We start from the raw sequence: 13,602 nt of genomic DNA on the forward strand, positions 1-13,602 counted from the left end.
GAGTGAGTGAGAGAGTGAGTGAGTGAGTGAGTGAGTGAGAGAGAGAAATATAATGTGGAACACGCTTTAAAGATGTAAATTGAACTGCGCATGCATACATGTTCGTGGCCGCATCAAAATCCAACAGAACAATTTCCTTGTTGAGATTTGCTACCTCCTTTGTGCGCATGCTGCTCATTACATAATCGCATTTCTAGACATTCATTTTTAATATATGTGGAGTGCGATTACATAATCCTGAGCATACGCATGTCGAGGTAAAAAATCTCGACAAGGTAGTTTTTTTTCCCGACAGGACACCAGCCCATTTTTGCATAAAATTGCATGCTCTTTCTGAATCATGAAATAAAAAAATTGGATTTCATATCCCTTTAAAACAAATCAAATAACAGTTTAATTCAGTTTAAAATACAAAATTCAATTTACCTGGGAAGAGGTTTCAGTTTCCACCTTCTGTTGACTGGTACTTGCGCTATGAAGACATATTGCTAACAAGGCTTCAAACAATCTTACTATTTGGACTGACCACTCTTTCTCAAGATCAGGTAAAGCTGCAGCAGTAAGATTTCTTCTTTTAGTTGGTGAAAACTCAGTTGACACAACTTGATCATCTGTTTGCAGATGTTTACCAGGAATAAGCATTTCAGGTATAACCACATTGCCGTCATGGAATGGTTCTCTTTTGTCACATGGTTCCATGTATGAGGTCTCTGGTACGGTTATGTTTAATTTATCAGGATTAAGTGTAGACAGATTTTTCTTTTTGATATCTTCCTTTGACTTGGAAAGTTTTTGGATAATCATTATTACAAGTCTATGGCAAAGTTCAAAGCCACCAAGTTTGTGAAACTGCTTCTGAAACACTTGGCTTGATAGGTATAATCTGTAACACATTGTCCAGATATCTGCAGCTCTATGCGTCTGTTCTACAGATGGTAAGACCAGGCTTTCAATGGGGAGTTTTGGTAAAATGTTACTCAAGGGTTCACTTGCTGTACTATCATAACCAGACGTATCTTCAGATTCATTTGTGGATTCGAGGTCAGATTCTGCCTCTTTGCTCACACATAAAAAGGCCAAACAAAGAAAGAGATTAATGGTGTTTATATTTTGATTCACATCTTTCTTTTTCTTTGGAGAAGCGTCTTTCAGTTCAGCATAGAACTTCCGCAAACTCTGAGAAGCCTCTGAACATGGCTGCCGCGTTTGATGAAGAACACTGCAGTCTGATGAGAGTTCGCTTTGGTCATTGATATTATTGTCTGATTCAGCTGTTAAATAATCAGTATGTTGCTCATCAAGGCAAACTATAAGTGTTTCAAATACTTTCAAACATAGACATCTTACAGAGTCTAAATAATTGAGTTCAGTCAATTGATTTAATCCATTGGAGCTTAAAAATATTTCTCGTATTACCCTGTTTTAAAAAAAGAATGAAATGTTATTTCCCAGAAATTTCAAAAGATTTGCAAAGTAATATTTATTTAGTATAGATATATAGTTATGCCGCCGTACGTCATATAAAAAACATAATATCTATATACAGTGCCTTTAATTTCGTTTTAAAAAATGTGAAAATAAACTAGTAAAGAATTAAAGAGACATAAAAGTGCAAAAAGAAAATGTTCTTATATGTTAGAACTGAATACTGTACTATTGTTTTTAAATAACTAATCTAGATTACGTGTTTTTTCACTACCGCTGCTATTACGAGTCTTGTAGGTACAGCTGTCCCGCACACTTTTTTGGCCGTACCGCAAATTAACTTACGCAATTTTCGTAAAGTCTTTTTTCAATGGGACTTCCATAGCGCCGATATTACAAGCTTTTTTTGGAGGCCAAAAAGTGAGCGGTACAGCCTATCCCGCAAGATTCGTAACGCATTCTAAAATCAGTAGTTATGAGTTTTACACTACAAAGCTGTAGCATAAAACTCATAACTAAAGTGTTAAAAAAGTACACTAACACCCATAAACTAAATATTAACCCCTAAACCGAGGCCCTCCCGCATCGCAAACACTAAAATAAAATTATTAAATATAATTAAAATAAATCTAAATAAAAACTATTAATAACTAAATAATTCCTATTTAAAACTAAATACTTACCTGTAAAAATAAAACCTAATCTAGATGCAATGTAAATATTAGTTATATTGTAGCTAGCTTATGTTTTATTTTACAGGTAAGTTTGTATTTATTTTAACTAGGTAGAATAGTTACTAAATAGTTATTAACTAAAAATAAATACAAATTTACCTGTAAGATAAACCTAACCTGTATTACACTAACACCTAACCTTACACTACAATTAAATACATTTCCTAATTTAAATAGAATTAACTAAATTAAATACAAATACCTAAATTACAAAAAAACAAACACTAAATTACACAAAATAAAAAACAAATTACAAGATATTTAAACTAATTACACGTAATCTAAATAGCCCTATCAATATAAAAAAAGCCCCCCAAAATAAAAAAAAACCCTAGCCTAAACTAAACTACCAATAGCCCTTAAAAGGGCCTTTTGCGGGGCATTGCCCCAAAGAAATCAGATCTTTTACCTGTAAAAAAAATACAAACAACCCCCCAACAGTAAAACCCACGACCCACACAACCAACCCCCAAAATAAAACCCTAACTAAAAAAAACCTAAGCTCACCCGGAATTAAGGTTGAAAAAATTATATTGGCTGATCCAATCAGCCAATAGGATTGAACTTCAATCTTTGGAACAGCCAATAGAATGCGAGCTCAATCCTATTGGCTGATTGGATCAGCCAATAGGATTGAAGTTCAATCCTATTGGCTGATTGCAGCAGCCAATTGGATTTTTTTAACCTTAAAGGGACAGTCAACACCAGAATTTTTGTTGTTTAAAAAGATAGATAATCCCTTTATTACCCATTCCCCAGTTTTGCAAAACCAACACAGTTATATTAATACACTTTTTACTTCTGTGACTAACTTGTATCTAAGCATCTTCTGACCGCCCCTAATCACATGACTTTTAGATATTATCTATTGACTTGCATTTTACCCAATTAGTGCAGTGTCTGCCACTAGCCACAGGCGTTATCACAATGTTATCTATATGGCCTACATGAGCTAGCTCTCCCCTGCTGTGAAAAGTAAATAAAATAGAGGCAGTCTTCAAGGGCTTAGAAATTATCATATGAGCCTTCCTAGGTTTGCTTTCAACTAGAATACCAAGAGAACAAAGCAAAATTGTTGATAAAAGTAAATTGGAAAGTTGTTTAAAATGACATGCCCTATTTGAAAAATTAAAGTTTTTTTTGGACTTGACTGTCCCTTTAATTCCGATTGTCTGATAGAACTCTATAAGCCAATCAGAATCTAAGGGACGCCATCTTGGATGACATCACTTAAAGGATCCTTCATTCATCGGGAGTTGTCGTAAGAAGAGGATGCTCCGTGCCGGATGTCTTGAAGTTGGACCCGCTCCTCGCCAGATGGATGAAGATAGAAGATGCCGTCTGGATGAAGACTTCTGCCCGTCTGGAGGACCACTTCTCCTGGCTTAGATGAAGACTTCTCCCGGCTTCGTTGAGGACTTCTCCCGGTTTCGTTGACGATGGATGTCGGCTCTTCAAAACTAAGTGGATCTTCGGGGGGTTAGTGTTAGGTTTTTTTTAAGGGTTTATTGGGTGGGTTTTAGTTTTAGATTAGGGTTTGGGCAGCAATAGAGCTAAATGCCCTTTTAAGGGCAATGGGGAGCTTAGGTTTTTTTAGTTTGGGTTTTATTTGGGGGGTTGGTTGTGTGGGTGGTGGGTTTACTGTTGGGGGGTTGTTTGTATTTTTTTTACAGATAAAAGAGCCGATTTCTTTGGGGCTTTTTTATTTTTATAGGGCTATTAGATTAGGTGTAATTAGTTTAAATATATTGTAATTTGTTTTTTATTTTTTGTAATTTAGTGTTTGCTTGTTTTTTGTAATTTAGGTATTTGTAGTTAATTTAGTTAATTGTATTTAATTTAGGTAATTTATTTAATTGCAGTGTAAGGTTAGGTGTTAGTGTAAGACAGGTTAGGTTTTATTTTACAGGTAAATTTATATTTATTTTAGCTAGGTAGTTAGTAAATAGTTAATAACTATTTAGTAACTATTCTACCTAGTTAAAATAAATACAAACTTACCTGTAAAATAAAAATAAAACATAAGCTAGCTACAATATAACTAATATTTACATTGTATCTATCTTAGGTTTTATTTTTACAGGTAAGTATTTAGTTTTAAATAGGAATTATTTAGTTATTAATAGTAGGTTTTATTTAGATTTATTTTAATTATATTTCAGTTAGTGAGGGTTAGGGTTAGACTTAGGTTTAGGGGTTAATAACTTTAGTATAGTGGCAGCGACGTTGGGGCAGCAGATTAGGGGTTAATAAATTTTGGTAGGTGGCGGCGATGTTGGGGCGGCAGATTAGGGGTTAATATTTAACTAGTGTTTGTGAGGCGGGAGTACGGCGGTTTAGGGGTTAATATGTTTATTATAGTGGCGGCGACGTTGGGGCGACAGATTAGGGGTTAATAAATGTAGGTAGGTTGCGGCGGAATATTAGGGGTTAATAAATATAATGTAGGTGTCGGCGATGTTGGGAGCAGCAGATTAGGGGTTAATAAGTATAATGCAGGTGTCAGCGGCGACAAATTAGGGGTTAATAAGTGTAAGATTAGGGGTGTTTAGACTCGGGGTGTTTCCCCATAGGAATCAATGGGGCTGCGTTACGGAGCTTTACGCTGCTTTATCACAGGTATTGGGCTTTTTTTCAGACAGCTCTCCCCATTGATGTCTATGGGGATATCGTGCACAAGCACATACAACCAGCTCACCCCTGACTTAAGCAGCGCTGGTATTGGAATGTGGTATGGAGCTCAATTTTGCTCTACGCTCATTTCTTGCCTGTTAACGCTGGGTTTAGGAAAACCTGTAATACCAGCGCTGTAGGGAAGTGAGCAGTGACAATAACGTGCAAGTTAGCACCGCACCCCTCTTTACCGCAAAACTCGTAATCTAGCCGTATGTGTTTAACCCCTGACAAGGGATTAAAGGGACACTGAACCCAAATTATTTCTTTCATGATTCAGATAGAGCATGCAATTTTAAGCAACTTTCTAATTTACTCCTATTATCAATTTTTCTTCGTTCTCTTGCTTTCTTTATTTGAAAAAGAAGGCATCTAAGCCAAGGAGCCAGCCAATTTGGACAGCACTTGTTTATTGATGGGTGAATTTATCCACCAATCAGCAAGAACAACCCAGGTTGTACACCAAAAATGGGCCGGCATCTAAACTTACATTCTTGCTTTTCAAATAAAGATACCAAGAGAATTAAGAAAATTTGATAATAGGAGTAAATGAGAAAGTTACTTAAAATTGCCTGCTCTATCTGAATCACAAAAGAAAAAAATTGGGTTCAGTGTCCTTTTAACACATAGTTAAAGGCAGCTCCAGTGCATAAATGCATTGCTGCTTTGGTTATTGCCTCTCCTTTCTATCGATAGCTATGCTGGACCGGCAGGTCTGAAGAGAGACAGTTAGTTATCAAAGGGATCATCTGTTTATCATTAACATGCTCTTTGCCGGATAAACTGCTCACATAGTGATCTAGGTCACCTTGTTCTTTGTTTTCTTTGTGTGTGTGCTTGCCCTTCTTGGTTACCTTGTTAACTGTAGTAAAATTCTACAGTAACCTATCTATCATGAGATGACTCTCTTTGTATACCTAATGGGAAAAGGAAAGATTGGAGGAAAAGGAAAAAGTAAAGGATAAAGGTGAAACAAAGAGGGAAATCCGATAATTTATTTTTAAAACCAGCTGATTAAGAGACATAAGAACTCGTATCCTTGAAGATCCTAAGGATATCTCTCTGGCATATGTAAAATCCAAAGTTTTCGTTTGAACATAGTTCATGTGTTTGCATGTTATCACTATACGTTACTTTTACACCTCCTGCAATGTATGCATGTTAAACATAGGGTTTATCTATATGCTAGAATGTGTTACAAATGCCAATTTAGGTTATACTTCTGTTTTTCTATGCTGAACCTGATAATGAAGTAATATTTGCTATTTTTTTGCTTGTTAGGCTGACTTGTTATGATTTAGACAACTTTTGTAACCTGCAAAATTTCCTTTCTGCATTGATATATAAGGGTTAAAAACACAGCTGACTTTAAAAAAAAAAAAAAATTTTACACTGTGGTTCATCGCTCTTTAGGATTTATATATTTTTTTTTTTTCTGGGAGAGATTGTTACGTGCAAACACTGTGCATAGTCTATTTTTTCTAGTGGCTAAACTAGGAAACATTCATATGTCTTTTTTATAGAGCAATATATATATATATAAAAAAAAAAAAAAAAAAAAAAAAAAAGGAGGAGCATTTCTCTGGTGGAAAAATTTAGCTTGTATAACTACCTTGACAGGCCTATTTCACTTTTTACTTTCTTTTTTTTTCCCCCTAGCTGGGGGTACACTTTATAAATTCAGATTAATTTATGGAAAAATTTGTCACACTGACGAAAAAAAACTCACCGGTGATGCCTGCCAAAGTAAAAGATAAAAAATCTAAACCAAATGATATTAGTCTTGATTCCACATTAAGTGAATTAGCCTCAATTTGAAGTGATTAAAAATGAAATTGCGGGTATGGCTACTGAACTGGCGACTCTCTCCACCGAAGTCAGGCAGTTTTCTGCTAGAATTGGTGAAGCAGAGGACAGAATTTCTGACCTTGAAGACCGTGTAAATGCGCAGGAAGTAATTATTCAAAGGCAGGATACCACAATCCAAAATATGCAATTGCGCCTGGAGGACATGAAAGATCGCTCCAGGCGTAATAACATACGTATTGTGGGTCTTCCAGAAACTATAGAATATGAGGATTTAATGAAATTCACCTCCTTTGAATTACCTCTAGCGTTAGGAATGTCAGCAGAGTCTTTACCTTTAATAATAGAAAGAGCACACAGGATAGGCCCTAAGAGAACACAGTCCAACAGTGTAGCAAGGAGCAGAATGTGCATATTCAAAGTATTAAAGTTCCAAGATAAATTGGAATTATTGAAACTTTTTAGAAAGAATAGTCCCCTTCAGCTGGGCAATAACAAGATCTTACTCTTCCAGGACTTCTCCAACGAGACGTCCATGAAGAGGAAGTTAATGGCCCCATTTTGCTCACAGCTAATAAATAATGGATTTAAAGCTCGTATGGTCTACCCGGCTAAGGTAGTAGTGGAAGATAGGGATTCTATACTTGCCTTCCAGGAAATCGCAGATATCAAAAAGTTTATTAGTTTAAAAATTCCAAAATGAAAATTGATAAAGCGGAGTCATGCTTTATCATGACTAGGTTAATGTCTGCCAGGTCATGTGTAGTATGTATGTTGATGAATGAGGCTTGTGCTTGGGGGAGTTATATATATTTTTTTCTCTTTTTTTTATCTCTCTCCTCGCTCAGGAGAATATGGGAATATTGCTAAATCCAGATCTTAGGAAAGGGAGAAATGATTGAGCCAAAAAATTTAGTTCTGATGAAATGACTGGAGTAAATATACTTTCTTGGAATGTAGGAGGTATATCCTCCCCCATGAAGAGAAAACTTATAATTAAAACCCTTGCTAAAAAGAGACCAGATATCTTCTATATTCAAGAAACCCATCTTACTGACATAGAAGCTGTAAAGCTCAAAATTAAGTGGGTGGGTGAAGTTGTAGCCGCCGCAAGTATTGATAGGAAATGTGGAGTAGCGTTTTTGTTGCATAAAGACCTTGATTACAAAATTTTACACATAGAGAAAGATCCAGAGGCTAGATATATAATACTCCAAATTCAGATCAATCAGGTGGTATATGTCCTATGTAATGTGTATGGGCCCAATAAAAACAGTAAAAGCTTCTGGGAAAAAATAAAAATTAAGATCTTTCCCTACATAGGGGAGAATCTCATCCTAGCAGGGGATTTTAATATGACACTATTCCCAGAATTAGATAGGTTCTGCAATACAGATGCTAAAGAATACAAAAAAGTTGCCAAATATTTTAGAACGTTTTGTACAAAGCTAAAACTGGTGGATATCTGGAGAGTTAAACACCCAGATTCTTTGACATTTACATGTGAATCCAGAGCTCATAGAACCTTTTCTAGGATCGATCTGTTTTTAATATCAGAATCTCTATCGATTGCTCAAACTATTTCAGGAATTGGTGACATATTGATATCCGATCATGCAATAATTTACCTAACTTTTCCCTCCTCATCTAATTTCTCAAAAAGAACGGAATCCCTATATTTCCCGCGATATCTTTTGAATAATCCCAGATTTTCTAATTGGCTTAAGCAGAAATGGAAGGACTACTGTACACATAACATTGCTTACCTCGATAGAATTGAGATTTTCTGGGAAGCGGCTAAGGCTGTCCTACGAGGTGAAATTATGAGTTATCTAATAAATAGTAAAAAAAAAAGGCTAGGGCTCGAGAACTCCAGTTATCTAACAGGGTTAGAAACTCTTATAGGAAACTTTCCGAGGAGCGTTCCATAAGTAATTGGAATAAATACCAGGAGGCGAGAAGAGAAAGAGATGTCTTTTTAAAACAGAAATCTCAAATTGAAGAATAAAAAATTAACAGTCAATTTAGAGGTCTTTATGGCGACTCAACTAAACATCTAGCAAAACTAATAAAAAATAGAAAGAAAAAGAATTATATTTTGGCTATGAAAGAAAATGATGTTTGCCATACGGATTCAAGGGAAATTAGTAGAGTCCTGTTTACTTACTATCAGAAACTATATTCTAGTCAGGATAAGTAAAAAATAAAGCTACCTCAAATTCAGGAAGAGGATTTGATATCTCTTAATGCTCCAATTGAGGCAGATGAAATTAAAAAAATGTTAGATAAGATGCGATTAAATAAGGCTCCTGGCCCAGATTCCCTTCCGATAGAATTTTATAGGATACTAGCCCCAGAAATCATTCCTATATTGGAAAGGTTGTTTAATAGCTACTTCCAGTCAGATAGTCCCATCTCTTCTTACTTCTCAGCTGCCAACATTACGTTAATTCTTAAAAAAGGTAAAAATCCGGAAGAACCAGCCTCTTACAGGCCCATATCTGTGTTGAACACAGATTATAAAATTTTGATGGCTATTATATCTGATAGGCTCTCCTTATTGCTGGGTAACATTATTCATACAGATCAAACCGGTTTTATGAGATCTAGGACATCCATTAAGAATATACGGAAAATAGTGACTTTTCTGGATTACTTTCATTATTTAAATGAGAAGGAAAAAAAGAATTTGGTAAATGATTGCGCGATTCTTTCTTTAGATGCCGAAAAGGCATTCAATGCTATCTCATGGGCCCATTTAGTTACTTGAGTACTACAGGAATTTGGCTTTAAGAATCAATTCTTGCAATTTATTCAGAAAATCTATAGAAAACCAATCTCGTTTCTTATTGTTAATGGTCATCTCTCTCAAAAAATCATCCTAGGACGTGGAACAAGGCAGGGTTGCCCGTTGTCTCCCCTCTTATTTAACCTGGCATTGGAACCCTTAGCTACTCGTTTAAGAAATGTTTTAGAGGGAATCAGTATGGGCTCCTATACTCTTAAGATCCTGCTGTACGCAGATGATTTACTGTTATTTTTAAAGAATTCCTCTCATTCAATTCCAACCGCATTACAATGTTTAGACGAGTTCAGTTCATTTGCGGGCTACAAAAACAAAATTTATGCTTACCTGATAAATTCATTTCTCCTGTAGTGTGGTCAGTCCACGGGTCATCATTACTTCTGGGATATTATCTCCTCCCCTACAGGAAGTGCAAGAGGATTCACCCAGCAGAGCTGCTATATAGCTCCTCCCCTCTACGTCACCTCCAGTCATTCGACCAAAGGACCAACGAGAAAGGAGAAGCCCAAGGGTGTAGTGGTGACTGGAGTATAATCCAAAAAATTTTTTAGCCTGCGATAAAAAACAGGGCGGGCCGTGGACTGACCACACTACAGGAGAAATGAATTTATCAGGTAAGCATAAATTTTGTTTTCTCCTGTTAAGTGTGGTCAGTCCACGGGTCATCATTACTTCTGGGATACCAATACCAAAGCAAAAGTACACGGATGACGGGAGGGACAGGCAGGCTCTTTATACGGAGGGAACCACTGCCTGAAGAACCTTTCTCCCAAAAACAGCCTCCGAAGAAGCAAAAGTGTCAAATTTGTAAAATTTGGAAAAAGTATGAAGAGAAGACCAAGTTGCAGCCTTGCAAATCTGTTCAACAGAAGCCTCATTCTTAAAGGCCCAAGTGGAAGCCACAGCTCTAGTAGAATGAGCTGTAATTCTTTCAGGAGGCTGCTGTCCAGCAGTCTCATAGGCTAATCGTATTATGCTACGAAGCCAAAAAGAGAGAGAGGTAGCCGAAGCTTTTTGACCTCTCCTCTGACCAGAATAAACGACAAACAGGGAAGACGTTTGACGAAAATCCTTAGTTGCCTGTAGATAAAATTTCAGGGCACGGACTACATCTAGATTGTGTAGCAGACGTTCCTTCTTCGAGGAAGGATTAGGACACAAAGATGGAACAACAATCTCTTGATTGATATTCCTGTTAGTGACCACCTTAGGTAGGAACCCAGGTTTAGTACGCAGAACTACCTTGTCTGAATGAAAAATCAGATAAGGAGAATCACAATGTAGGGCAGATAACTCAGAAACTCTTCGAGCCGAGGAAATAGCCATTAAAAACAGAACTTTCCAAGATAACAACTTGATATCAATGGAATGAAGGGGTTCAAACGGAACACCCTGTAAAACATTAAGAACTAAGTTCAAACTCCATGGCGGAGCAACAGTTTTAAACACAGGCTTGATCCTAGCTAAAGCCTGACAAAAAGCTTGAACGTCCGGAACTTCTGACAGACGTTTGTGTAAAAGAATGGACAGAGCTGAAATCTGTCCCTTTAAAGAACTAGCTGATAACCCCTTTTCTAAACCTTCTTGTAGAAAAGCCAATATCCTTGGAATCCTAACCTTACTCCATGAGTAACTCTTGGATTCGCACCAATATAAGAATTTACGCCATATTTTATGGTAAATCCTTCTGGTAACAGGCTTCCTAGCCTGTATTAAGGTATCAATAACTGGCTCAGAAAAACCACGTTTTGATAAAATCAAGCGTTCAATTTCCAAGCAGTCAGCTTCAGAGAAGTTAGATTTTGATGTTTGAATGGACCCTGGATCAGAAGGTCCTGTTTCAGAGGTAGAGACCAAGGCGGACAGGATGACATGTCCACTAGATCTGCATACCAAGTCCTGCTTGGCCATGCAGGTGCTATTAGAATCACTGATGCTCTCTCCTGTTTGATTCTGGCAATCAATCGAGGAAGCATCGGGAAGGGTGGAAACACACAAGCCATCCCGAAGGTCCAAGGTGCTGTCAAAGCATCTATCAGAACCGCTCCCGGATCCCTGGATCTGGACCCGTAGCGAGGAAGCTTGGCGTTCTGACGAGACGCCATGAGATCTATCTCTGGTTTGCCCCAACGTCGAAGTATCTGGGCAAAGACCTCCGGATGAAGTTCCCACTCCCCCGGATGAAAAGTCTGACGACTTAAGAAATCCGCCTCCCAGTTCTCCACTCCCGGGATGTAGATTGCAGACAGGTGGCAAGAGTGAGACTCTGCCCAGCGAATTATCTTTGATACTTCCATCATTGCTAGGGAGCTTCTTGTCCCTCCCTGATGGTTGATGTAAGCTACAGTCGTGATGTTGTCCGACTGAAACCTGATGAACCCCCGAGTTGTTAACTGGGGCCAAGCCAGAAGGGCATTGAGAACTGCTCTCAATTCCAGAATGTTTATTGGAAGGAGACTCTCCTCCTGATTCCATAGTCCCTGAGCCTTCAGAGAATTCCAGACAGCGCCCCAACCTAGTAGGCTGGCGTCTGTTGTTACAATTGTCCAGTCTGGCCTGCTGAATGGCATCCCCCTGGACAGGTGTGGCCGATAAAGCCACCATAGAAGAGAATTTCTGGTCTCTTGATTCAGATTCAGAGTGGGGGACAAATCTGAGTAATCCCCATTCCACTGACTTAGCATGCACAATTGCAGCGGTCTGAGATGTAGGCGTGCAAAAGGTACTATGTCCATTGCCGCTACCATTAAGCCGATCACCTCCATGCATTGAGCTACTGACGGGTGTTGAATGGAATGAAGGACACGGCATGCATTTTGAAGCTTTGTTAACCTGTCTTCTGTCAGGTAAATCTTCATTTCTACAGAATCTATCAGAGTCCCCAAGAAGGGAACTCTTGTGAGTGGAAAGAGAGAACTCTTCTTTTCGTTCACCTTCCATCCATGCGACCTTAGAAATGCCAGTACTAACTCTGTATGAGACTTGGCAGTTTGAAAGCTTGAAGCTTGTATCAGAATGTCGTCTAGGTACGGAGCTACCGAAATTCCTCGCGGTCTTAGTACCGCCAGAAGAGTACCCAGAACCTTTGTGAAGATTCTTGGAGCCGTAGCCAATCCGAATGGAAGAGCTACAAACTGGTAATGCCTGTCTAGAAAGGCAAACCTTAGATACCGGTAATGATTTCTGTGAATCGGTATGTGAAGGTAAGCATCCTTTAAATCCACTGTGGTCATGTACTGACCCTCTTGGATCATGGGCAAAATTGTTCGAATAGTTTCCATCTTGAACGATGGAACTCTTAGGAATTTGTTTAGGATCTTTAAATCCAAGATTGGCCTGAAAGTTCCCTCTTTTTTGGGAACTACAAACAGATTTGAGTAAAACCCTTGTCCTTGTTCCGACCGCGGAACTGGATGGATCACTCCCATTAATAAAAGATCTTGTACGCAGCGTAGGAACGCTTCTTTCTTTATTTGGTTTGTTGACAACCTTGACAGATGAAATCTCCCTCTTGGGGGAGAGGATTTGAAGTCCAGAAGGTATCCCTGAGATATGATCTCTAACGCCCAGGGATCCTGAACATCTCTTGCCCAAGCCTGGGCGAAGAGAGAAAGTCTGCCCCCTACTAGATCCGGTCCCGGATCGGGGGCCCTCGATTCATGCTGTCTTAGGGGCAGCAGCAGGTTTCCTGGTCTGCTTGCCCTTGTTCCAGGACTGGTTAGGTTTCCAGCCTTGTCTGTAGCGAGCAACAGCTCCTTCCTGTTTTGGTGCAGAGGAAGTTGATGCTGTTCCTGCTTTGAAATTACGAAAGGAACGAAAATTAGACTGTCTAGCCCTAGGTTTGGCTTTGTCCTGAGGCAGGGCATGGCCTTTACCTCCTGTAATGTCAGCGATAATCTCCTTCAACCCGGGCCCGAATAAGGTCTGCCCTTTGAAAGGTATATTAAGCAATTTAGATTTAGAAGTAACATCAGCTGACCAGGATTTTAGCCACAGTGCTCTGCGGGCCTGAATGGCAAATCCGGAATTCTTAGCCGTAAGTTTAGTTAAATGTACTACGGCATCTGAAATAAATGAGTTAGCTAACTTAAGGGTTTTAAGTTTGAGTGTAATCTCATCTAGTGTAGATGATTCAAGTGTCTCTTCCAGAGACTCAAA

General features: G+C 38.4%; 1 protein-coding gene across 2 annotated transcripts in view; it reads right to left on the minus strand.

The window, feature by feature from the left end:
- The window catches only part of LYST (lysosomal trafficking regulator), a 606,044-nt gene that overhangs the window by 393,984 nt on the left and 198,458 nt on the right, over window positions 1–13,602 (minus strand). For both annotated transcript variants that reach the window (XM_053711082.1, XM_053711081.1), the window contains exon 5: window positions 427–1,417. In XM_053711082.1, coding sequence (XP_053567057.1) covers window positions 427–1,417 — 991 coding nt within the window. The remainder of the gene's footprint in view (window positions 1–426; window positions 1,418–13,602) is intronic.

The sequence above is a fragment of the Bombina bombina genome, chromosome 4, assembly GCF_027579735.1.
Source record: "Bombina bombina isolate aBomBom1 chromosome 4, aBomBom1.pri, whole genome shotgun sequence".
Classification (NCBI taxonomy): Eukaryota; Metazoa; Chordata; class Amphibia; order Anura; family Bombinatoridae; genus Bombina; species Bombina bombina.